This window comes from Bubalus kerabau, chromosome 1 (assembly GCF_029407905.1).
Source record: "Bubalus kerabau isolate K-KA32 ecotype Philippines breed swamp buffalo chromosome 1, PCC_UOA_SB_1v2, whole genome shotgun sequence".
In the NCBI taxonomy this organism is placed as follows: Eukaryota; Metazoa; Chordata; class Mammalia; order Artiodactyla; family Bovidae; genus Bubalus; species Bubalus kerabau.
This window is the reverse complement of record NC_073624.1, coordinates 43,388,605-43,414,391: the sequence shown is the minus strand read 5'-3', so window position 1 is coordinate 43,414,391 and position 25,787 is coordinate 43,388,605. Positions and strand designations below refer to the sequence as shown.

The 25,787-nt window shown below is 39.7% G+C and overlaps 1 protein-coding gene across 2 annotated transcripts in view; it reads left to right on the top strand.

The window, feature by feature from the left end:
- DENND5B (DENN domain containing 5B) overlaps positions 1–25,787 on the top strand; it is a 221,890-nt gene that overhangs the window by 101,845 nt on the left and 94,258 nt on the right. For both annotated transcript variants that reach the window (XM_055573205.1, XM_055573197.1), the window contains 2 exons: positions 883–992; positions 11,868–12,534. In XM_055573205.1, coding sequence (XP_055429180.1) covers positions 883–992; positions 11,868–12,534 — 777 coding nt within the window. The remainder of the gene's footprint in view (positions 1–882; positions 993–11,867; positions 12,535–25,787) is intronic.

Here is a 25,787-nt window from a genome sequence, read left to right as displayed (position 1 = left end):
AGAACTTAAAAAGTAGAAAAAAACCACAAGAGACAGATGGTATTGCTCCCAAGGTCTTTCTAATTCCTTAATCTCAACTTTTTGACACTGAGAATTTAAGACCCGTCCATATTAAAATATTTTATGAAACTAAGGCATTTGGAGGCAGCAGGTCTCACGGAAGTTAATTTGGTTAAGGACTTTAAAGAACTGAACTGACAGCTTTACTGAATTTTGTTATATGTAATGATCAAAGCATAGCCTTTTACCTTTTCAGGATTTTAACAGGTGATTAATTTGGCTTAGAATAGCTTCTTTTTAGAGGTTAGTGTTGTTTAATGTGTCCTGTTTACTAAACCAGACAACTCAGTATTGATGTTTCTGATTCTATTAATTCTTGTAAAAGCATGGAGATGCAGTCACGTTTATCACATTTATCAGAGGATTTTGTGAAAACTCAAGCAAACTTGCCTCCTTTGGGCACTGCACCATTAAGTTTATATATGTAAAAAATTTCAGAATCTTAGTTACAGTTAGTTTATTTTGAAATGTTTCTTTAGTGAGTTAAATGTTTCCAAATAGGATTTTTTTTTTGGCCATCATGTGTTGAAATGAGGACAGTAATTAGGTCACAGCAAGGATTATTTTAGCATATCTTGATTTTTAGTATCAGTTGTCTAGCCAGGATTTTAAAATTTGTATTATGAAGTTTTAAATGCACGTCTCTTATTAAAAGTTCCTTTTTAGTTGTCCATGGAAAAATTTACAAGCCAGACTATTAGAGGTAGAAATTGAATCAGATTTCAACACTATCACTCAGTGTATCTACAAAATAAAAATAAAATTATGACACGTTTTCGAAAAAATTCTGCATATTAACTAATTATTAATTATCTGTTGTAGGTGAAAATTTTGACCAGAGTCCTTTGAGAAGAACATTCAAATCCAAAGTTCTGGCCCACTATCCTCAGAATATAGAATGGAACCCTTTCGATCAAGATGCAGTAAACATGGTATGTGGTTTTTTTTCTCCTCTTCAAGGCCTTCTTTTTATTTTATTAATATGACAGTTGTGACTATATTTTGAATTTATACATTATTTCATTTAATTTAACCCTTTAAATAAAAAAATTTTTAAATAGTATTATCCTTACTTTACAGATGTGGAAAATGAAGCTCAGAGAAGCTAAGTAACTTGCGTAAGATCCCCATAGCTAATTAGTACATACAACAGCCCCTAAGCAGCCCGTTTTCTTTTCCTGCCGTTAAGCTGTGTGGTGAATTTGCATTAATTAATACATAGATGCTTTGATAACAGTGATAATAGTTTGTTTCCTGGAGAGGAGCCTGATGGAAGGTACATGATTACAGTTTTCATATTTCAAAGAATGTTATATGATGGGTCTGTAATTTATCATGTTCACATGGTAAGGTAGGAAAGGAACTTAAGTGCCTCATTTAGACGTTAGTAGGAATTTGTTTATAAGGAATTTAAAATAATGTGATGAGTTACCAGTGGTGATTGTAAGTCCCATTAGAGGTTCTTAAAAATACAATTGGTCATAATTGTCCCATTAGAGGTTCTTAAAAGTAGTCAGTCATAATTTTCAGGTCAGTTAGGAACAGTTCTTCTTAGAAATCTGGAAAATATTTTGTATCTCCATGAACTCTGCAGTTATAAAAATCAGGGGGTCCCAAAGTAAGCAAATCAGAGATCAGGCACCATAGGGACAAAAATGATTAAAGGTGGACTAAGACACATAGATGTGGTTCTTTATGAGTATTTTAAAGGTGGAACCAAAGGATCCCATTATGATGTGATACTCTAAGGGAAGAAAATATTTAGTAGATACCTGTTAGGTCCCTTATATGTGTTACTTTCACATACTTGCTTACACATACCGAGTGAGGATTATTATTCATATTTTACAGAGATTAAGTTAGTTGCCCAAAGTTGTACAGGGAGTCTCAGAGATTAAATCCAGATTATTTTTACTCTCTAGTTCACTTTTTTCCCACCTGCACGCTACTTCCACCAAAGAAAAACTATATGTTTTTAATAACTTGGTTTTCACCTGCTCTCAGGGATATGGTATTTCTATATCACAGTAAACCCATTCCAGTCTGATGTTACTCCAAGAAGGGAATTTCATGGTACCTTTTCTAAGGACAGATGACTAAGGCATATGGTACTTTGACTTTGACTCTTTACAGAGCATGGTATAGTTACTTCTCTAAACTGTTGCCCTATACTAGAGTAACAGGAGATGTCACTTTGCTAGAAGTTAATACTGTAGGGCCTAGCCTCATCTTTGGTGAAGACAATGCTGTAGATTTTAAGCAGAATACAACTGTTAGTCATATTTATGAGACTTGGAGAAGTACAGACAAGCTTCTTACTAAAATAGTCAGCAAAAAGCAGTGACAAAAAATAAATTATCAGCTGCTTATGTCAGAAAATTAATGGAAAGATATTAATGATATAAAAGAGTACCTAAATGAAACATTGGAAGAATGGTTAAGAATGTAAATAGATAACACTAATTTTCTTAAATTAGTAGTATGTTTCAAAGTATTTATAAATTATTCTGTGAGAAGTCAGAATGGTGTCCAAAACTAGATTCTTATTATCATATGAATCCACAGTCATTTGAACAAAATGCCGCACTTGATGTATTTATTACTTTTAATCATTTGGATGTCTTAATAGTAAGATATCTGTGTTAACCTTTGCCTCTGTCTAGCATTTATCTTTTGGAGAAGGAAATGGCAACCCACTCCAGTACTCTTGCTTGGAAAATCCCATGTATGGAGGAGCCTGGTAGGCTACAGTCCATGGGGTCACAAAGACTTGGACACGACTGACCGACTTCACTTTCACTTTTCACTTTCATGCGTTGGGGAAGGAAATGGCAACCCACTCCAGTGTTCTTGCCTGGAGAATCCCAAGGGTGGGGGAGCCTGGTGGGCTGCCGTCCGTGGGGTCGCACAGAGTCGGATACAACTAAAGTAACTTAGCAGCAGCAGCAGCATTTATCTCTAAAGCAATTGTCTGCTTCCTTGACTGTCTTTAATATTTTCTTTACCTGTTGTCTCTGAGTTATTTTATGTAAACAGGAAACATTTCCCTCTGAAGAATAGACTTGTAGGCTTGTATTTTGATGCTTAAACACAATACAGCATTTTGTTTTTTGCTACAGATCTAAAAGGATTTGCTAGTACTCCTTGAAAATCTCTGAAAAGCATTCCATTAAACTAGTATGCATTTGGGTCATAGATTTACTGCCCTTAATTTCCTCTTTGATTTATTAGTAAGTGCATTTGTATGAATCTATAATTTATTCCCACCTAAAGGTAGAAAGCTTTGTTGTTAGCTTTAGCAAAATTCCACTCCAGTAAGTTACTTCCTTCTATAGTATCACTCATTCTGCTAACAAAGTGGAGCTTTAAATAAGGATCATTCAGTTCAGTTCAGTCTCTCAGTCGTGTCCGACTCTTCGCGACCCCATGAACCACATCATGCCAGGCCTCCATGTCCATCACCAACTCCCGGAGTCCACCCAAACCCATGTCCATTGAGTCGGTGATGCCATCCAACCATCTCATCCTCTGTTGTCCCCTTCTCCTCCTGCCCTCAATCTTTCCCAGCATCAGGGTCTTTTCAAATGAATCAGCTCTTTGCATCAGGTGCCCAAAGTATTGGAGTTTCAGCTTCAACATCAGTCCTCCCAATGAACACCCAGGACTGATCTCCTTTAGGATGGACTGTTTGGATCTCCTTGCAGTCCAAGGGACTCTCAAGAGTCTTCTCCAACACTACAGTTCAAAAGCATCAATTCTTACTGAGCTCAGCTTTCTTCACAGTCCAACTCTCACATCCATACATGACCACTGGAAAAACCATAGCCTCGACTAGACGGACCTTTGTTGACAAAGTAATTGTCTCTGCTTTTGAATATGCTGTCTAGGTTGGTCATAACTTTCCTTCCAAGGAGTAATTGTCTTTTAATTTCATGGCTGCAATCACCATCTGCAGTGATTTTGGAGCCCAGAAAAATAAAGTCAGCCACTGTTTCCACCGTTTCCGCATCTATTTGCCATGAAGTGATGGGACCAGAAGCCATGATCTTAGTTTTCTTAATGTTGAGCTTTAAGCCAACTTTTTCGCTCTCCTCTTTCACTTTCATTAAGAAGCTCTTCAGTTCTTCACTTTCTGCCATGAGGGTGGTATCTTATGCATATCTGAGGTTATTGATATTTCTCCCAGCAATCTTGATTCCAGCTTGTGTTTCCTCCAACCCAGCGTTTCTCATGACGTACTCTGCATTTAAGTTAAATAAGCAGGGTAACAATATACAGCCTTGACGTACTCCTTTCCCGATTTAGAACCAGTCTGTTGTTCCATGTCCAGTTCTAGCTGTTGCTTCCTGACCTACATATAGGTTTCTCAGGAGACAGGTGAAGTGGTCTGGTATTCCCATCTCTTTCAGAATTTTCCACAGTTTATTGTGATCCACACAGTCAAAGGCTTTGGCATAGTCAATAAAGCAGAAATAGATGTTTTTCTGGAACTCTCTTGCTTTTTCCATGATCCAGTGGGTGTTGGCAATCTGATCTCTGGTTCCTCTCTAAAACCAACTTGAACATCTGAAAGTTCACGGTTCACGTATTGCCTGGCTTGGAGAATTTTAAACATCACTTTACTAGCGTGTGACACTAATTTCATACAAATTAAGTCCCCCAAAGCAATGAAACTTGTTAAACAAACAAACAAAAAAATCCCGTATATGAGTGCAATGCATATGTAACAGCAAATAGGTATGTGACATTTGAAATTTTCTGAATTAATTGCTTTTATATCTCTTTTGGTTGTGGATTCACAGATTTTTGTGGGGGAAAAAATGGAAGTATCATAAAGCAGAGAGAAAAAAAATATCATATACCCACCACCAAGAAGTAACAGATGTCAACAGTTGGCAAATTTGCTTCAGATCCATACCTTTCCTCTTAAATGAAACAAAGCAATGCAAATGGAGCTGAAGTCCCCCCCCCATTTCAAATCTCGTAATGAAAACTGTGTATTAGCGTCTGTGACTGTCTATGTAATGTTCTAGTAGACAGAGCTTATACTTAAGAATGTGGTGAACCTAGGAATGGTTAGGAAGAAAATGTGGTCAATAGCTTTTTAAGCATGTTCTGTGAAATATTAAGATTCCATTTTGTGTATATGTCCTAAATAAAACATCTGATATATAAATTTTCAGATAATTGAAGGCTAATAACTATTATATAGCTATTTATAAAGCTCAGTTTACTGTTTACTTTGATCCCAAAGAAGAGTGGAGTGGAATGAAGAGTAAAGAGTAAAGGATACATTGTAACTGACCCCCTGCTGCCTGTCTTTTTCATTCTCCACGCTACAGCTTCTGTTTCTGCTTTCCTTCCTCTCTATTGACATTTCAGATTTCATTTTAAACATGATTTCCTCAAAGAAGCCATCCCTGACCACCACTTTCACCACCCTTCCAACATTTAGCCAGGTCCCCTTAAGTTCTCTTGGCACCTTATACCTTTTTGTAGCACCATTACAGTTACAATTAATTAATTATGTAGCTGGTTGTCCTACTCCTTGTCTCCTGCTATAAAGTAAGAACCATTAGGACAGGAACACACTCTTATTCATTGTGATAGATGGCTCAGAGTTAAAGAATTCGCCGGCTTAGCAGGAAATGTAGGTTTGATCCCTGGATCGGGAAGATCCCTTGGAGAAGGAAATGCAGTCCCCCCCAGCATTCTTGCCTGGAAAATCCAACAGGCAGAGGAGCCTGGCGGTCTACATTCCATGGGGTTGCAAAGAGTCAGATACCACTTAGCGACTAAACCACTATATCCTTAGCTTTGCCCATAGTTGAGGTTCAGACCATTAAATAAATGAAGGAGTATATGCTTGCTTACAGAACTTCGCTTCCCCATCTTTGATCAGGTATCACCTCTACTGCAAAACTCTCTCTTAAGCAGGAATAGTTAGGTGCTCTGTCTTCTCTGTTCCTGAAACATGTTGAACACACTCTGTAGCAATAGGGATCACATTATTTTGTAACTGTTGATTTATATGTCTCTATTTCCTATGAGAATGTAAGCTCCCAGAGGTAAAAAATAATTTTCATATTTGTCTTCTGAGTTATCAAGATCTAATGCAATATATGATATAAAGTAAATGTTTATTAAATGAAGAAGGGGAAGAGAAGGAAAGAAGGAAGGAACAGAAAACTAACCGACTCATTAAGAGCTTTCTAAATAGCTTTTATTTGTAACATAAGAGAAAAGGAATGGGATTAATAGAGCCATAGAAAATGGGGGAAAAATTGTTGCAGTTCTAGCCACACTGACTAAAAGAATCCAGAGAGATAATAAGGATATTTGGTCACTCAAACCAAGAAAGGTACGCAGACAGCATTGTGAGCCTACTGTGGCTCGAGTAATCTAGCCAGTGACAATCTGATTAGCAGTGACAGCTCTTAAGTTTTTTAGTTGTCATGAGAGTGGGGTGGGGAGAGGATATTGTTAGTAAACATCAGTATTAGAGGATAAAAGATATTGATTGTCATGGTGAGCAAATCTTGATTTATAGTTTAGAATTATGAAAAATAAACAAGTCATATGATTCTCACTTGTAAAAATGAAAAACAATAGCATTTTCCAACTATGTTTCCCAGATTAGAAATATAATTCTTTTTTTTTTTTTTTTTAATTTGTAGGAGAGTTTAAGAATTCCTACATCTGTTATCTGTAGCATAGAAAGTCATTCTTCACTTTGGGCATAATTTTTGGCAAACTTTTCCTGTAAATGTCTGAATGCATGCTAAAGAAAGCTACAGACCCTTAAGGGAATATTTGGCAGCTCTTCAAAAACAGTTTGAGCTTGAATTTAATGGTTTATGATGTCAGGAAAGCCTGTCAATTAAATTAAGTCTTTATGTTGACTTTGGAGGTCCCTATGTATTGCCTACTTGATATAAGAGAACTATGGACTGAATGAAGAGATGAACTAAATCTGATCCTGTACCCTGAACTGTTGTTTTTGATTGTTTTCTTGTTCCTTGATTTATTCATTCATTTAAAAGACACTTATGTATGCCACGCACTATGCTGTGCACGGTTGAGCTTAGCCTGAGGCAAGACTGATTCAGATCATCCTTCCTATAACCTTTATTGACTCTAGTAAATGTGTCAGATGAATTTTCATTCATAATCAGTAGAGGATCTCATTGACTTGTTATAATGAAATCAACCTTAATCTAAAGGCCTAATTATGAAAATATCCTGCCATGGCCTTTTTTTCCCCAAGATTAGGAATAAGCAAAATTTCCCCCCCAATAAATCCAGATATTCATGTGTTTTATCTAAATCTGTATCTTATTCTGCCCAAATATACACATTAATTTAATTTTTGTCAACATACATATATAATAATGATTAAAGCTACTATCAGATCAGATCAGATCAGTCGCTCAGTCGTGTCCGACTCTTTGCGACCCCATGAATCGCAGCATGCCAGGCCTCCCTGTCCATCACCAGCTCCCGGAGTTCACCCAGACTCACGTCCATCGAGTCAGTGATGCCATGCAGCCATCTCATCCTCTGTCGTCCCCTTCTCCTCCTGCCCCCAACCCCTCCCAGCATCAGAGTCTTTTCCACTGAGTCAACTCTTCGCATGAGGTGGCCAAAGTACTGGAGTTTCAGCTTTAGCATCATTCCTTCCAAAGAAATCCCAGGGCTGATCTCCTTCAGAATGGACTGGTTGGATCTCCTTGCAGTCCAAGGGACTCTCAAGAGTCTTCTCCAATACCACAGTTCAAAAGCATCAATTCTTCGGCACTCAGCCTTCTTCACAGTCCAACTCTCACATCCATACATGACCACAGGAAAAACCATAGCCTTGACTAGACGAACCTTTGTTGGCAAAGTAATGTCTCTGCTTTTGAATATGCTTTCTAGGTTGGTCATAACTTTCCTTCCAAGGAGTAAAGCTACTATAGCTGTTTCCAATTCTCATGTTCAGTGATGTGAAATGTAAATACATTTTCACTGAGATATTTATGCTGAGCTTCACAGTTTTTGCTTTTTACCTTTATCAGTCACCATTTATTATGGCCCAAATACTACATTGTTCCATGTGTGGTACTCTTGAATGGTTAAAGCTATTACCAGTCCTTGGGTAGTTTTTCAGTCTAGAGATGAAACAAAATTAGAGAAACTACTGATGTGTGTCATACATATGCAATGTACATATACTGTGGTGCAAGGCTTTAACTGCTTCATTCAATAAAAGCTTTTTAGAGGATAAGTGACATTTTAATGGCATTTATGGGACGAAAACACTATTTTTTTATGGAAAAATAAATTAAGGCCTTTTTAAGGTAGTTATATGGAGACTTACAGGAAGTAAGGAAGTGTTTTGGGTAAGCTGCATAACAAACCATCTCAGTGTTAATTAAGTGACTTAAAACATAGACTTGCTGTTTTTTTGCCCCACACACAAAGGGCCAGATAGTAAATAGCTGAGTGTTGTGGGCTGTGCAGTCTCTGTCACAGTGATTCAGCTCTTGTTGTAGTGCAAAACCAGCTAGACAGTGCTTAAAGGGAGTGCGATTGTGTACCAATAAGATTTTATTTTCAAGGCATGTGGCAGATTGGATTTGACCTGTTGTTTTAAAACAACAAAGCCATCATTATGCTTACAGATCTGCAGTTTGGGTAGGGTTTGGCAGAGTGGCCCTCCTCTGTTCTAGCAGGTGTCAGTTAGGGTGGATTGAAGGCTGAGGACTAGGATTGTCTGAAGGCCCACAGCAGAGTAGGTGAGCTGAAGAGCAGTGGAGGGTGGAGCAAGAGCTGCTAGGGCCGAGTGATGTAGGGCCTCACAGGGGCCTTGTAGTGTGATTTCACCTTCTAACAATATGAGAGACCATTGGAGGGTTTTGAATAGTGGCAAGATCGAACATATTTTTTTAAGAATCACTTTGGCTGCTCTATGAAGAGCAGGTTATTGAGGACAAGGACAAAAGCAAGGAGATGGGTTAACAGGCTATTATATTAAAGAGTCATCCAGATGAGAGAAGAGTATGGCTTAGATTAGAGTAGTAAGAGTAATGATGGAAGTAATCTGCTCCTGAATATATATTTGAAAGTAGAACTGGTCTTTTTTGATGGATTGGGTAATGGAGTGAGTGAGAAAGAAAGGAGTCAAGGGTGACTCCGAGGCTCTGAGCATTTCTGCTGCCTGCTTAGAACCTCTGGGGAAGCCCCCGCCCTCACAAGCCGGAAGGTTGATGTGCTAAGCAGCACTCTGTTTCTGTCCCTGTGCTGCTGGAAACCCTCCAGAGGTTTCTCATCCCCCTCCTCAGACTTCTGCTGTGACTCTCAAAGGCCCTTTGGGGTTCAGTATCTCCTGCAGTCACTCTCCTCCCCACACCTTTCATTCTGCTCCCCACCCACAGTGAACCTCACGTTCTGTCTTCTGGGCTTTTGCCCATGCTCTCTCTGCCTTCATTTCATCTCATTAACACCTGTACTTATCCTCAGGTCTCCACTTGGGCTTCCTTCATTTTTTCCCCTGGTCATTTGTTATTTTTAGTCACTACATCATGTCCACCTTACCTACCTCCTGGGACCACCTTACCTACCTCCTGAGAAATCTGCATGCAGGTCAAGAAGCAATAGTTAGAACTGAACAGGGAACAACAGACTGGTTCCAAATCGGGAAAGGAGTACGTCAAGGCTGTATATTGTCACCCTACTTATTTAACTCATATGCAGAGTACATCATGCAAAGTGCTGGGCTGGATGAAGCACAAGCTGGAATCAAGATTGCCAGGAGAAATATCAATAACCTCAGCTATATAGATGACATCACCCTTATGGCAGAAAGCAGAGAGGAACTAAAGAGCCTCTTGATGAAAGTGAAAGAGGAGAGTGAAAAAGCTGGCTTAAAACTCAACATTCAAAAAACTAAGATCATTGCATCTGGTCCCATCACTTCATGGTAAATAGATGGGGAAACAATGGAAACAGTGAGAGACTTTATCTTTTTGGGCTCCAGAATCACTGTGGTTGGTGACTGCAGCCATGAAATTAAAAGATACTTGTTCCTTGGAAGAAAAGCTATGACCAACCTAGATAGCATATTAAAAAGCAAAGACATTAATTTGCTGACAAAGGTCCATCTAGTCAAAGCTGTGGTTTTTCCAGTGAATGTGATGTGAGAGTTGGACTATAAAGAAAGCTGAGTGCTGAAGAATTGATGCTTTAGAACTGTGGTGTTGGAGAAGACTCTTAAGAGTCCCTTGGACTGCAGGGAGATCCAGTCAGTCCATCCGAATGTTCATTGGAAGGACTGATGCTCAAGCTTTGGCCACCTGACGCGAAGAACTGACTCATTTGAAAAGACCCTGATGCTGGCAAGGATTGAAGGCAGGAGGAGAAGGGGACAACAGAGGATGAGATGATTGGATGGCATTACTGACTTGATGGACATGAGTTTGTGCAAGCTCTGGGAGTTGGTGATAGACAGAGAGGCCTGGTGTGCTCAGTCCATGGGGAGTCAGACACGACTGAACTGAACTGAACTGAAATCATGTCCGACTCTTCTGCAACCCCATGGACTGTAGCCCACCAGTGCTCCTCTGTCCATGACATTTCCCAGGCAAGAATACTGGAGTGGGCTACCATTTCCTTGTCCAGGGGATCTTCCTGATCTAGGGATAGGACCTGTGTCTCCTGCTCTGAGAGGTGGATTTTTTTTATCACTGATCCGCCAGGAAAGTGCCTTTTCTGGTGGCTCCCTCTTTTCTCATTTATGTCCTCCTAGTGTGTTTTTCCTAGCAGCCTATGTTTACCCTATCACAGCACTTCCCATAGTTTATAGTTTATATATATTTTTAATAGTCTGTTGTCCTTATTGCACGGGAAACTCCAGGGGAGCAGAAACTATATTTCTCACCATTGTATCACTATCATAGGGCCTGGCTCAGAAAGGCAGTTAATAAGTGTTTGTTCACAATTTGAATGAAAGTCATAACTCTTAAGGGAATTAAATTTTTTGATAATGTGGGGATTTGGGAGAACTTCTAGATTTTATACCAGATGGATTATTAAATCTGAAATTAAAGAATAAAAAGTCATATGGTAAAATTATTTCTATGCAGAAAGCATTTTGTAATACAAAAGTAGAAAGGAATAATAGAAAAATTAATAATCATGATTTTAGGATAGTTGAATTACAATTCTGTTTTCCTTAGTACATTTCAAATTTTCTATAATTTTTCTTGTTTAAAATGTTTTAGACTCAATTCTAATTTTTTATGCTTTATAAATTATCTTAAGTATAGCATCTTTAAGTCTTCAGGTAATTTTATTCTCAAATTTGACTCAATCCTGGGTGGTTCCCAAGACCTGGGGCATAATCTCTGCTGGAAATAATCTGAAGTGTCTTGGTTCTACCCTTCTGCTTCAGTAAAGAAAAATCAGTCCGTTTTTAACATTTATTTTTTCTAAGGACAAAGTATCATATTGTTCAAAAGAGCAAAAATTATACTTTTGTTTTATTTTCTGTGTTTTAACTTTTTTCCATTTATCAAATGAACCTTCACCTGTTTCTGTATTCCTCTGAAACATTATCGACTTTAAAAATAGTCCTTAAATATTTGTAAAGTGTCTTTGTCTTAAGGTCACTGATGCCATAGATGTCATAGATAAAGAAACTAAGGCTCAGAGAAGTTACATGACTTAATGAAGGTCGTAAGCTCAGATAGAACTTCACAACCATTTTTCTCTGTTTTGAATTTGTTCATATATTGCCTTCTGATGCTTTTCTTCTCCTTCCTCCACAGTTGTGCATGCCTAAAGGGCTGTCTTTCAGAACACAAACTGACAACAAAGACCCTCAGTTCCACTCATTTATAATTACCCGGGAAGATGGTTCTCGTACCTACGGTTTTGTTCTCACTTTTTATGAAGAAGTTACAAGTAAGCAAATCTGCACAGCAATGCAGACACTCTACCAGATGCACAATGCAGAGCATTACAGCAGCGTGTACGCTTCATCCTCCTGCAGCATGGATTCACTGGCGAGCAGTATTGACGAGGGAGATACAACTTCCCTTTTGAAACTCCAGCGATACAACTCCTATGACATCAGCAGAGACACCCTGTATGTTTCAAAAAGTATATGTTTGATCACACCACTGCCTTTCATGCAGGCCTGCAAGAAATTCCTCATCCAACTTTACAAGGCAGTTACCTCACAGCAGCCACCACCTTTGCCTCTTGAGAGCTACATCCATAATATTCTCTATGAGGTGCCCCTTCCACCTCCAGGGAGATCACTGAAATTTTATGGTGTTTATGAACCTGTCATCTGCCAGAGGCCAGGGCTCAATGAACTCCCCCTCTCCGATTACCCTCTCCGAGAGGTCTTCGAGCTCCTGGGCCTAGAGAACCTGGTGCAGGTATTTACCTGTGTTCTTCTGGAGATGCAGATCCTTCTCTATTCACAAGGTAGGTCTGCCCTAAAGTTTAGGTCTCCCAAAACCAACTGCTTATGCTCTCAGCTACTGGGGTGTATTATTAGAGCCAAATAATTGATGGTCAGAAGTCTTTTCTGTCTTGTGTAAAAGGAGAGAGTTTTAGGTAGGACCAGATGCCAAGAGGTTACTTCTCTTTTAGGTGACAGTGGCTGTAGAGAAAAAGAAGGGAAGAGATATAAAAGCATTAGCTTGGCTGATTTGCATATGTTTATTTTTTTAAGGAAGTAACCCTTTTTTCCTGATAATACATATTCATTGTAAAAGAAGCATATTTCTCTTTATAATAAAAGTGAGAGAATCCTCTTACTACCAAGACTGTGTAGACTTCGCTCTCTTTTTTTTTTTTTTTTTAACAGATTAGTAAAGGTTCACATCAAAACTCAGCTGACACTGGAAAGGGACAGACAGGATTGTTAACTCTGACGCTTTCTAAGGTGATCACCTTTGGATCTTTGCCTATGGGTGATTTCATAGAGTGAGAGAAGGGGTACAGGCATGTGAAACAGACACGATTCTCCTAGGTCTAACAGTTCCACCAAAGTTATATGGAGTTTTTGTGTTTTGTTTTTAATCCCAAAGGAAGCTATCATTGTGGTGCTTTTCATTCAGAATTCTCCCAAAACATACTTTAAAAACAAACAGAGTTTGGGTTTTAGGTCTCTGCATCTGCGATGACTAATGTTGAGCCTAGACTAAAGCACTGGTTCCAGTCTGAACCTGAATTTGCAGAGGAGATAGAGATGCTGTGTTTTTTGGATAGTGAATTGACAGAAAATATAAAATAGTACCTATGCATTGATGGGTTTTTCGAAAAATGTGGCACAAATATTTAGTTTAGCATTTTGCTAACTTGTATTTAGACTGGCAGAACTGTAGTGCAGTCTTCTGACTGTGGCTGTCAAGCTTATTTTACCAGTTCCCTTTTTTTCTTTTCTATTTTAAATTATAAATGAGGCTGAGCCAAGTAGGCTGTATTTGTACTTCCCCATCTTGTGTGTATGTTGACACTGTTTGTGTGTTGACAGCCCTTCACGGGGTTGTATTTTCTTCAGTTTATCCTCATCATGTTCTCTGATAACGTGTTCCAGTGTCTCAGTTTTTGTTGTCAGGAAGTTCTTCTCTAATGACTAATTTAAATTCTTTCCTGTCCTCGTGCTCTTACTTTCTTAGTGCTGGTCATTACCTGAAGATCACCGTTTGGTATCCAAAATATTTAATGTTAAGTAATTCTCTCTCCTTTTCAATGTCTTCCTTTTTTCCCTGAAAGGATTAGGATTAGAGAGTTGCTTGGAGGGGCAAAGGCTTGGAGCTTAATACTTTCAGGTTTATTAGCTTATTAGTAAAAAGAATTTTAGATCCTAAATTTTCAAGAGATCTTCCCGATCATTTAGTTCCATGTCCTATTCTACCTAGAGAAGCAATTTGGTATTGGAAGAATATTGATTTTTGAAGTGAAAACAATCATGAGTTCAAATCTCTGTTCTGTAACTTGCTAACTGAACCTTGGACAAGATACATAATCTTCCTATGTGTCCATCAGTTCATTTTTATGGAGATAACAGGTTTTTTTCCTTCCTCTCTCACTGATTTATTCTGACAAAGTGAGAAGTCTGTGCTGACTAAATGATAGCCAATATTGTTGTAATTACTATCAGTTTTATCAGTCCTACATAATCCTTTATAAATTATGCACATCTTAAGTTGTGAGAATCTGACATATTCAGTTCAGTTCAGTTGCTTAGTCATGTCCGACTCTTTGCGACCCCATGGACTGCAGCACGTCAGGCCTCCCTGTCCATCACCAACTCCCGGAGCTTTCTCAAACTCATGTTGATCGAGTCAGTGATGCCATCCAGCTATCTCATCCTCTGTTGTCCCCTTCTCCTCCTGCCCTCAATCTTTCCCAGCATCAGAGTCTTTTCCAATGAGTCAGTTCTTCACAACAGGTGGCCAAAGTATTGGAGTTTCAGCTTGAGCATCAGTCCTTCCAGTGAATATTCAGGACTGATTTCCTTTAGGATGGACTGGTTGGATCTCCTTGCAGTCCAAGGGACTCTCAAGAGTCTTCTTCAACACCACAGTTCAAAAGCATCAATTCTTCAGCACTCAGCTTTCTTTATAGTCCAACTCTCACATCCTACATGACTACTGGAAAAACCACAGCTTTGACTAGATGGACCTTTGTCAGCAAAGTATTGTCTCTGCTTTTTAATGTCTCTGACATATTACTGCACTTAAAATACTAACTGTTAAATAGTCCAGGCATTTGTTTCAGGGTTGAGAACTTAATAAACTTTCTCTTATACTGAAAGTCATGCTTTTTAAAGAAAAAAACCCTTCATATTCACTCTTCACTTTAAATAGCACTTTATGTCTTGGTGCTTTTGCACTGTCTTTCTGGTCTACTTCATTAGCTTATTCCATTTAGTTTATGGAGTCTGTTGAAAAGTTACAGTTGATTAATATCTACACATTTATTTCAATTTCAAACTAAGAAGACAATATTTATTAGCATGTTTTTGTACTCAAATGAGTTTAGTTGGTTTTTGGTTTTTTTTTGTAACTTGATCTTTGATGCTGAGAAGAGTGAATCCTGAGATTGTAGAATTCTACATATATATATATTTTTTTTAAGTGTCATACAAAAAAAACCTTATAATTTTCTAATCATTCACAGAAATCACTTTGTATTAGGAATTATAATTTAATTAGGTTAAAATGCCTTGTACATTTTGATTTTTCTCCCAACACTTAATCCTCTCAACAGTGAGTTATTACTGCCCATGCTTTTAATGGAAAAGGAAATGGCAATGCACTCAGTACTATTGCCTGGAAAATCCCATGGACAGAGGAGCCTGGTAGGCTACAGTTTGTGGGGTCGCAAAGAGTCAGACATTACTGAGCAACTACACTTTCACACTTTCATGCTTTTAATGAAGGGGGAAATTAATGCTCAGGGAAGTTTAGTAACCTACCCAAGATCACGTAGCTGTTGAGTAATGTGGTAGAGCTGAGAATGGGCTTGGATCTGTCTTTCTCCATAATTCTTACCCACATGTTAGCTGTATTGGACACTGCACTTAACTTCTCCTTATCTAGCTCATTATTTATTTTTATTTTATTTTTTATTTTTTGGCCACACTGCCCAGCATATGGGACCTTAGTTCCCCGATTAAGGATTGAACCCATGCCTCCTACAGTGGAAACTTGGGAGTCTTAACTACTGGACCGCCGGAGAAGTCCCTGTGTTTCAGTATTTATTTTTAAATTATAAACTCACCTCTGAGGGTCTTTTGTAAAGGTTCCATATTAAATAATTGTAGATTATCTGTGTAAATGCAGATTTTAACAGCAGGAGATCCCAGTTCCATTCATGGGTTGGGAAGATCCACTAGAGAAGGAACAGGCTACCCTCTCCAGTATTCTTGGGCTTCCCTGGTGGCTCAGCTGGTAAAGAATCCGCCTGCAATGTGGGAGACCTGGGTTTGATTGTTGGATTTGGAAGATCCCCTGGATAAGGGAAAGGCTACCCACCCCAGTATTCTGGCCTGGAGAATTTTTTGGACTGTATAGTTCATGGGGTTGCAAAGAGTCTGACATGACTGAGCAACATTTACTTCACTTTACTTCACTTCTCCCATTAGAGAAAGAAAGGAATGAATTAAAAGTTGTTGGGTTGATCTGTACTCTGGTGCCATTTTTCATTTCTCCTGACTGTATTTAGGGTTTTTAATAATATCTGATCATTTCTTGTTCACTGATGTCATACAGTTTTAAAACATTGCAAATCTTGAACAATTACTATGAAAACCCAAAGTGAATAAAAGTATAGATGGATTTCAGTGATGAAGATGTCTTTCTAGACTGATTTGAAATTCTTGTCCACAGCCCATATATATCTATCCAGTCTGTTGTTTCAAGAGTGTGTAAATCACAGTCACTTTGTAGTGGTAACTGGCTAGACATTTTAAGCGGAGAAGAAATCCAAGAGGTAAAGACTCTTTTTTAGAACCCCGAATCAGAAAAGAGTACTTTTCTTTGAGGCCTAGAAATACTTGGAGCAAGACAGTGGGAAGATTGGAGTCTGATCATCTTTTCAAAGAAACAGTGTAAGAATAAAAAGAATTTAAACAGCAGGGTCTAACTTTTGGTACCAGTAATTAAAGTCTCAGGACACTTTTGGACCTTGCTTACATCCTTTGATTCTTCATAATGGAAATAAGCAGTTACTCACAGCCCATGCTGCGCTGGCTGCCTGTGAGCCTTCAGAGTGCTCCTCTCCCTCTCCTCCCTTTGCAAGCTGTGCATGAATTAACATTTTCAGAAAGTAGAAGCTGCTTGAAATTTTCTTGAAGAAGTTGGGAGCCTTCTAAACACAGGTTGCTAGTTAGGCTCAACTAAACTTTATAGCTTATTTATTATGGAGCTGATAAATCATAAAAGCAGACTTGATATTTTGATGGCAAAAAATTGATTCCCCTGACCAGTATCCAAAAAGCATTAGAATTTTAACAGCTTAGGCCAGTATCTTTATACTATTAGTTTTACCTTGTAGTAAATGAAAACTTAATATTAAGAAATTTTTCTTAATAAATTTTTATTACATATTCAAGAAACTTGGTCAGTTATATGACTAGCACATATCTCCTTCCAGTTTGTGTTCCTAATTTTCTTTTAGGGATCTTTTGATGAATTAAGATACTCTTAATTGAAATTAAAAGATGCTTACTCCTTGGATGGAGAAGGCAATGGCACCCCACTCCAGTACTCTTGCCTGGAAAATCCCATGGATAGAGGACCCTAGTAGGCTGCAGTCCATGGGGTCACTAAGAGTCGGACATGACTGAGTGATTTCACTTTAACTTTTCACTTTTATGCATTGGAGAAGGAAATGGCAACCCACTCCAGTGTTCTTGCCTGGAGAATCCCAGGGACGGGGGAGCCTGGTGGGCTGCCGTCTGTGGGGTCACACAGAGTCGGACACGACTGAAGCGACTTAGCAGTAGCAGTACTCCTTGGAAAGAAATTTATGACCAACCTAGAAGGCAATGGCACCCCACTCCAGTACTTTTGCCTGGAAAATCCCATGGACGGAGGAGCCTGGTAGGCTGCAGTCCATGAGGTCGCTAGAGTCGGACACGACTGAGCGACTTCACTTTCACTTTTCACTTTAATGCATTGGAGAAGGAAATGGCAACCCACTCCAGTGTTCTTGCCTGGAGAATCTCAGGGACGGGGAAGTCTGGTGGGCTGCCATCTCTGCGGTCGCACAGAGTCGGACATGACTGAAGTGACTTAGCAGTAGATAGCATATTGAAAAGCAGAGACATTACTTTGCCAACAAAGGTCCGTGTAGTCAAGGCTATGGTTTTTCCTGTGGTCATGTATGGGTGTGAGAGTTGGACTGTGAAGAAAGCTAGCGCTGAAGAATTGATGCTTTTGAACTGGTGTTGGAGAAGACTCTTGAGAGTCCCTTGGACTGCAAGGAGATCCAACCAGTCCATTCTGAAGGAGATCAGCCCTGGGATTTCTTTGGAAGGAATGATGCTAAAGCTGAAACTCCAGTACTTTGGCCACCTCATGCAAAGAGTTGACTCATTGGAAAAGACTCTGATGCTGGGAGGGGTTGGGGGCAGGAGGAGAAGGGGACGACAGAGGATGAGATGGCTGGATGGCATCACTGACTCATGGACGTGAGTCTGAGTGAACTCCGGGAGTTGGTGATGGACAGGGAGGCCTGGCGTGCTGCGATTCATGGGGTTGCAAAGAGTCGGACACGTCTGAGCGACTGATCTGATCTGATCTGATCTCTATTCTGAGTTCATAAAAATGGTCTACATTTTTTCCTAAATGTTTTAAAGTTACGTTTAGCATGTAAGGCCTTAGTCTGTAAGAAATCAATTTTTGTTTATGTTGTGAGTAAGAAATCAAACTTAATATTTTAGAAATATCTGTAGCTAGTTATTTTATGCGAGTTATTAGATAAACCATTCTTCTTTACTCTGATCTGCAGTGCCACCTCTGTCTTGTATAAGTTTCTGTATATGAAGTTCCTGTATGAATTTCTAGACAGTCAGTTTATGCTGCCAGTTTTTTGTTCCCTGTACTAAATCACACTGTTGTAATTACTACAGCTTTACAGTAAGTCTCAGAATCTTGTAGGATAGTTCTCTTCACCACCTCTTTTTTATTGAAGTTTCATTGAATCTAGTTTTGAGACAATTAACATATTTAGAGTATTATCCTCCCCTTCATGAAAATGGTATGTCTCTCCATTTATAAGGGCTTTCTCTAGTGTCTCTAGGTAAAGATTTATGACAGCAAAGTAAATGATAAGGTACAAATAATGATGGTTTTATTTCTTAATTTTCTATCTTTGTCACCTCTTTTTTTCTTGTCTTATAGTCCTAACTGGGCTTTTCAGTACTGTGCAGAATGGAATTGATAGTAACAGGAATCCCTGTCTTTTTCCTGAGGTTAAAAAGAATCCTTTTAATGCTTCACTCTTAACATTTGCTGTGGTGTTTCTGGTAAATATCTTGTACCAAATTAAAGACTTTTCATTTATCTCTAGCATGTTCAAAGTTTTTAAAAATCATGAATGCATGTTGTATATTATTGAGTATTCTTTCTGCATCAAGTAAGGTGATCTTGTTTTTCTCACTTTAATCATTTAGTAAGATGAAAAATGTACATTCCGCCCTTATATTCCTGAGACAAACCTGCCTTGATCATGGTTTTCACATACGGCTTGCTAATATTTTGATTAGAAGTTTTACATCTATATATTTTATTGATTTGGCTTATTTTTATTTCTTGTACTATCTTACCTGGTTTTTGGTATTAAGATTATTCTAGCTTCATAGAATGAGTTGAAAAGTATTCCATTTTGCTCTGGAAGATAAAATGAAGAATTCATTTAAGATTGTCATTGTTTGATCCATGACTATTTGAGGGAACCTGTCAGTCTTTTTGGTCTTGTTGGAAAGATGTTAAGTACCAGTGCAGTATCTTTAATGGTTTATTTAGGTTTTTCTATATCAGTAACCTCAGATATGCAGATGACACCACCCTTATGGCAGAAAGCAAAGAACGAAAGAGCCTCTTGATGAAAGTGAAAGAAGAGAGTGAAAAAGCTGGCTTAAAACTCAACATTCAGAAAACTATGATCATGGCATCTGGTCCCATCACTTCATGGCAAATAGAAGGGGAAACATTGGAAACAGTGAGAGACTTTATCTTTTTGGGCTCCAAAATCACTGCAGATGGTGACTGCAGCCATGAAATTAAAAGACGCTTGCTCCTTGGAAGAAAAGCTATGACCAAGCTAGACAGCATATTAAAAAGCAGAGACGTTACTTTGCCAACAAAGGTCCAATCTAGTCAAAGCTATGGTTTTTCCAGTAGTCATGTAGGATGTGAGAGTTGGACTATAAAGAAAGCTGAGTGCCGAAGAATTGACGCTTTTGAACTGTGGTGTTGGAGAAGACTCTTGGAGAGTCCCTTGGACAGCCGAGAGAGCCAACCAGTCAATCCTAAAGGAAATCGGTATTTCCTTTGAATATTTCCTTTGAATTCAGGGAATCAGTATTCCCTGACTATTCACTGGAAGGACTGATACTGAAGCTGAAACTCCAATACTTTGGCCACCTGATGCAAAGAATTGACTCAGATGGTTGGATGGCATCACTGACTCAGTGAACATGAGTTTGAGTAAACTCCGGGAGTTGGTAATGGACAGGGAGGCCTGGCGTGCTGCAGTTCATGAGGGTGCAAAGAGTTGGGCACGACTGAGCGACTGAACTGAATTGAAGTGATTTCTCCTCTCCCATCTCCCTCCCACTCCTCCTCTGTCATCATTATCATCATCATTATTGTCACTATCATCAACTGGGGACAAAAGTCAAATATTTTTGTTATACCACAGACCATTCCCTGGTCTTTGACTGTGATCCCTTATAGCACAAGGATCCTAACAGTTAAGACAATGTTGGCATATTACTGGTCCCATTGTTATTACTGCTTAGTTCAGTCTGTCATCCTGTTGTATGAAAATGTCTCCCAGGGCATTGCCCTGGGAAGCACAGAGGTATCCGTATAGTAGTTGAGTGTGATTACACACTTGCAAAGGCATATAGGTCAGCCCTTTATGCTTTTGTCTGTCTCACCCTTTTAGACAGCACATGTTTCAACTACCTGTTCTAATTCTCAATTAAGCCATTACTGTAGGGTGATAAACAGCATCGTATGTCCATTTGATGTGGTATCTCTTTACCCACTGTTGGACACTGTGAGCAGTGAAGCATGTGTGTCCCATACTCTGAAAATGTGTAACTTGGCAGCCCACATTGGTAGAGTATCTTCTGGTCCACTCCTCTCCTAGTATTTTAAGCATTTGCATCTACTTCAGACTGCAAAACCCAGTCTGAAGCATCTATTCCTGGTAGGACCCATTTACAGCCCTCCCACCAGGGCTTCTGGCATTAATCCAGTGTAATCTACTTGCTGGCTATGTGTAGCAGGGCCTTCCCCCCTGGGGAATCTTCCCACAGCCATCTGCAGCCTCTCTCTCTCTTGTTAGCAGACAAAATGGTTCTTGTTGGCAATTTGTGCCTCAGAGGTTATAAGAAGATTATGTATAGATTCAGCCCATCTCTGCATTGCTGAAGTCCTCTAGGTGGGCACTTCAAGGGAGTGTACCAAAAGGTCCACTTGGGGGTCACAGTTACCTCTCAAACCTGAAAGCAGATTCTTCTGATGAGCGTTAGCATGTCCTATTTAATGTGGTCCGTGGATTCCCAGAGGGATTTCCATATGGCTGCACCTTACACAGACATCCTTTTAGTAGTCCAGTTTTCCACTGTGCATGAGTCAGTAAAAACCTAAGCATATGTACTTTTGGGTTTCCCAGGTGGCTCAGCAGTAAAGAATCTGCCTGCAATGCAGGAGGCACAGGAGCTGCAGGTTTGATCCTTGGGTCAGGAGATCCCCTGGAGGAGGGCATAGCAACCCACTCCAGTATTCTTGTCAGGAGAATCCATGGACAGAGAAGCCTGCTGGGCTATAGTCCATGGGGCCACAAAGAGTTGAACACAACTGAAGCGACTTAGCACACACATACGCATGGATTTTAACCATTGTTTAGTTCTTCCATCACTGCTAAGAAAACAGCATGCAAGTCAGCCCACTGAGCCCATTTGTATTTACCTGCTTCAATCAAAGTAATGGCCATTCACCTTGAATCTGTCACTCATAACCAAAAAGCTCTATGCTTGTCAGTTGAGAAGTATTTATGCTGTCCAAGTGACAATACAATCTGGTACCTCCTCACTCAGTTCCAGAGTCAGTTCTCTGGGGAAAAAAAAGCTCTTGGTTGTATCTCCTCCGTGTATTTTCCTCCTAACAAGATTCTATATAAACTCTTGTGTGCATTGTCTTCCTCATTAGAGTGTTTTTCTGATCACCCGAGACACCATGATTATATAGGGTTTCAGTATCATTTTGTCTTTCAGTTTATAGGGGCAATTTAGACTAACATGCAGTAGCAGGCTAGTGATTGCCTCTCAAATGGAAGTTCTCCAGTCCAGAATCCCAATTGTTTTTTGTCACGGGGAGTCAATCACAGGCTTTTGCCATAAGTGCCAGTCTGTGTTCTCTATAGAGTTGCTGTACAGAGCTTGTCTCCAGACTCTAGCTTCTTGTCTGCAGCACTGTATGGGCTCAGGCAGTCTTGTTCTCATTTAGCATGATGTCCAATTAATATTGCTTGGAGGGCAGTTGACATGCCATCTGTTTTATGTTGGGGGAAGACATAGTATCTTTAGTATAATGTCTATCTTTAGTATAGTATCTATAGATAGTATCTATCCCGTTTAGACATAGTATCTATTCCTATAAACCATTGAAGTAAGCCTGTGGACAACTCTACACATGGGCTTCACCAGATGGTCCGTACTGAAATCAGATTGATTATATTCTTTGCAGCCGAAGATGGAGATGCTCTACACAGTGAACAAAAACAAGCCCTGGAGCTGACTGTGGCTCAGATCACCAGCTCCTTATTTCAAACTTCAGGCTCGAATTGAAGAAAGTAGTGACAACCGCTAGGCAATTCAGTGAATGTGAAAGTGTTAGTTGTTCAGTCATGTCCAGCTCTGTGTGACCTCATGGGCATAAGATACCATGGACTGTAGCCCGCCAGGCTCTCCTGTTCATGGATTCTCCAGGCAAGAATACTGGAATGGGTTGCCATTCGCTTTTTCAGGGGATCTTCCCGATCCGGGAATCAAACCCAGATCTGCTGCATTGCAGGCAGATTCTTTACCATCTGAGATAGCAGGGAAGCCCCCAAAACATATGGGATAAAAAAAAAAAAAAAAAGAATACTGGAGTGGGTTGCCATTCCCTTCTCCAGGGGGTCTTCCCAACCCAGGGATCAAACCTGGATCTCCTGCAGTGTAGGCAGATTCTTTACTGTCTGAGCCACCAGGAAAGCCTAGGCCATTCAGATATGACCTAAGTCAAATCCCTTATGATTATACAGTGGAGGTAATGAATAGATTCAAGGAATTAGACTTGGTAAACAGAGTGCCTGAAGAACTATGGACATTGTGCAAGAGGTAGTGATCGAAACCATCCCCAAGAAAAAGAAATGCAAAAAGTCAAAGTGGTTGTTGAGGAGGCCTTACAAATAGCTGAGAAAAGAAGAGAAGCAGAAGGCAAATAGAAAGGGAAAGATATAGCCAACTGAATGCAGAATTCCAGAGACTAGCAAAGAAAGATAAGAAAGCCTTCTTAAGTGAACAATGCAGAGAAATAAAGGAAAACAATACAATAGGGAAAAATAGAGATATTTTCAAGAAAATTAGAGATTCCAAGGGAACATTTCATGGAAAGATGGACACAAAAAAAGGGTATAAATGGCAAGGACCTAACAGAAGAAGAAGATATTAAGAAGAGGTGGCACGTATACACAGAACTGTACAAAAAAAGATCTTAATGACCCGGATAACCATGATGGTGTGGTCACTCACATAGAGCCATACATCCTGGAGTGTGAAGTCAGGTGGGCCTTAGAAAGCATCACTATGAACAAAGCTAGTGAAGGGGATGGAATTCCAGTTGAGCTATTTCAAATCCTAAGGGATGATGCCTTTAAAGTGCTGCTCTCAATATGCCAGCAAATTTAGAAAACTCAGCAATGGCCACAGCACTGGAAAAGATCAGTTTTCATTCCAGTCCCAAAGAAAGGCAATGCCAAAGAATGTTCAAATTACTGTACAGCTGCACTCATTTCATATACTACCAAGATTATGCTCAAAATCCTTCAGGCTTGGCTTCAGCAGTCCATGAATGGAGAACTTCCAGATGTACAAGTTGGATTTAGAAAAGGCAGAGGAACCAGAGATCAAATTGCTGACAACTGCTGGATCATAGAAAAGGCAAGAGAATTCATGAAAAACATCTGCTTCATTGACTATGCTAAAGCCTTTCACTGTGTGGATCACAGCAAACTGTGGAAAATTCTTCAAGAGATGGAAATACCGTCTTACTGCCTTCTGAGAAACGTGTATGCAGATTAAGAAGCAGTAGTTAGAACCAGACATGGAACAACAGACTGGTTCAAAATTGGAAAAGGAGTACATCAAGGCTGTATATGGCCACCCTGCTTATTGCAGAGTACATCATGCGAAATTCTGGGCTGGATGACTCACAAGGTGGAATCAAGATTGATGGGAGAAATATCAACAACCTTAGATACGCAGATGATACCACTCTAATGGCAGAAAGTGAAGAGGAACTAAAGAGCCTCTTGATGAAGGTGAAAAAGAGTGAAAAAGCTGGCTTCAAACTCAACATTCAAAAGCAAAGATCATAGTATCCAGTCCCATCACTTTATGGCAAATAAGATGGATGAAAAGTGGAAACAGTGACAGACTTTATTTCCTTGGGCTCCAAAATCACTGTGGATGGTGACTGCAGCCATGAAATTCAAAGACTCTTGCTCCTTGAAAGAAAAGCTATGACCAACCTAGACAACATATAAAATGGAGAGACAACATATAAAATGTGACTCTGTGACTTTGTGACTTTGCTGACAAAGGTCCATATAGTTTTGCTAGTAGTCATGTATAGATGTGAGAGTTGGACCATAAAGAAAGCTGAGTACAGAAGAATTGATGCTTTTAGATTCTGCTGCTGGAGAAGACTCTTGAGAGTCCCTTGGACTGCAAGCAGATCAAAGCAGTTAATCTTAAGGAAATCAACCCTGAAAATTCCTTAGAAGGACCAGTGCTAAAGCTGAAGCTCCAATACTTGGGCCACCTGATGTGAAGAGCTGACTCATTGGAAAAGGCCCTGATTCTGGAAAAGATTAAGGGCAAGCAGAGAAAAGGGCAACAGAGAATGAGATGGTTGAATGGCATCACTGACTCAATAGACATGAGTTTGAACTAACTCTGGGAGATAGTGAAGGACAGGGAAGCCTGGCGTGTTGCAGTCCATGGGGTGGCAGAGAGTTGGACACAGCTTAGAGACTGAACAACAACAACAAAGCCTGTTGAAAGATTCAGTTTTCACCCAGACTTTCACCTTAATCCAATCAACCTTAACTTTTTTCATATTCTCTCAATCTAATTGTAGCCTGTGTTAAGACTTCACCAGAAGGTTTTGGTATCATAGTGCATGTGGTCCCATCCAAGTAAAGGAGTCCCAGAAACTTCTCTTCCCTGATGATTTTAGCCAGCAGGGGGTTTGAGCCAAGAGACTTCGGTCCTTCTTGTCAGTCTTCATCTCAAATAATCTGCCTGTTACCCTGTACAGTTTCTCATTATAATCATTTCTTTCCTTGTGTCTTAAATTTGTCCAAACTGGGGTAGATAGACTCAGCTAGTTTAACACCGTTTTATATAAGGGTACTATCAGGGTCCCCGGAGAAGGCAATGGCACCCCACTCCAGTACTCTTGCCTGGAAAATCCCATGGACGGAGAAGCCTGGTGGGCTGCAGTCCATGAGGTCGCTAAGAGTTGGACACGACTGAGCGACTTCACTTTGACTTTTCACTTTCCTGCGTTGGAGAAGGAAATGGCAACCCACTCCAGTGTTCTTGCCTGGAGAATCCCAGGGACGGGGGAGCCTGGTGGGCTGCCGTCTATGGGGTAGCACAGAGTCAGACACAATTGAAGTAACTTAGCAGCAGCAGCAGCAGCAGCAGCAGGATCCCT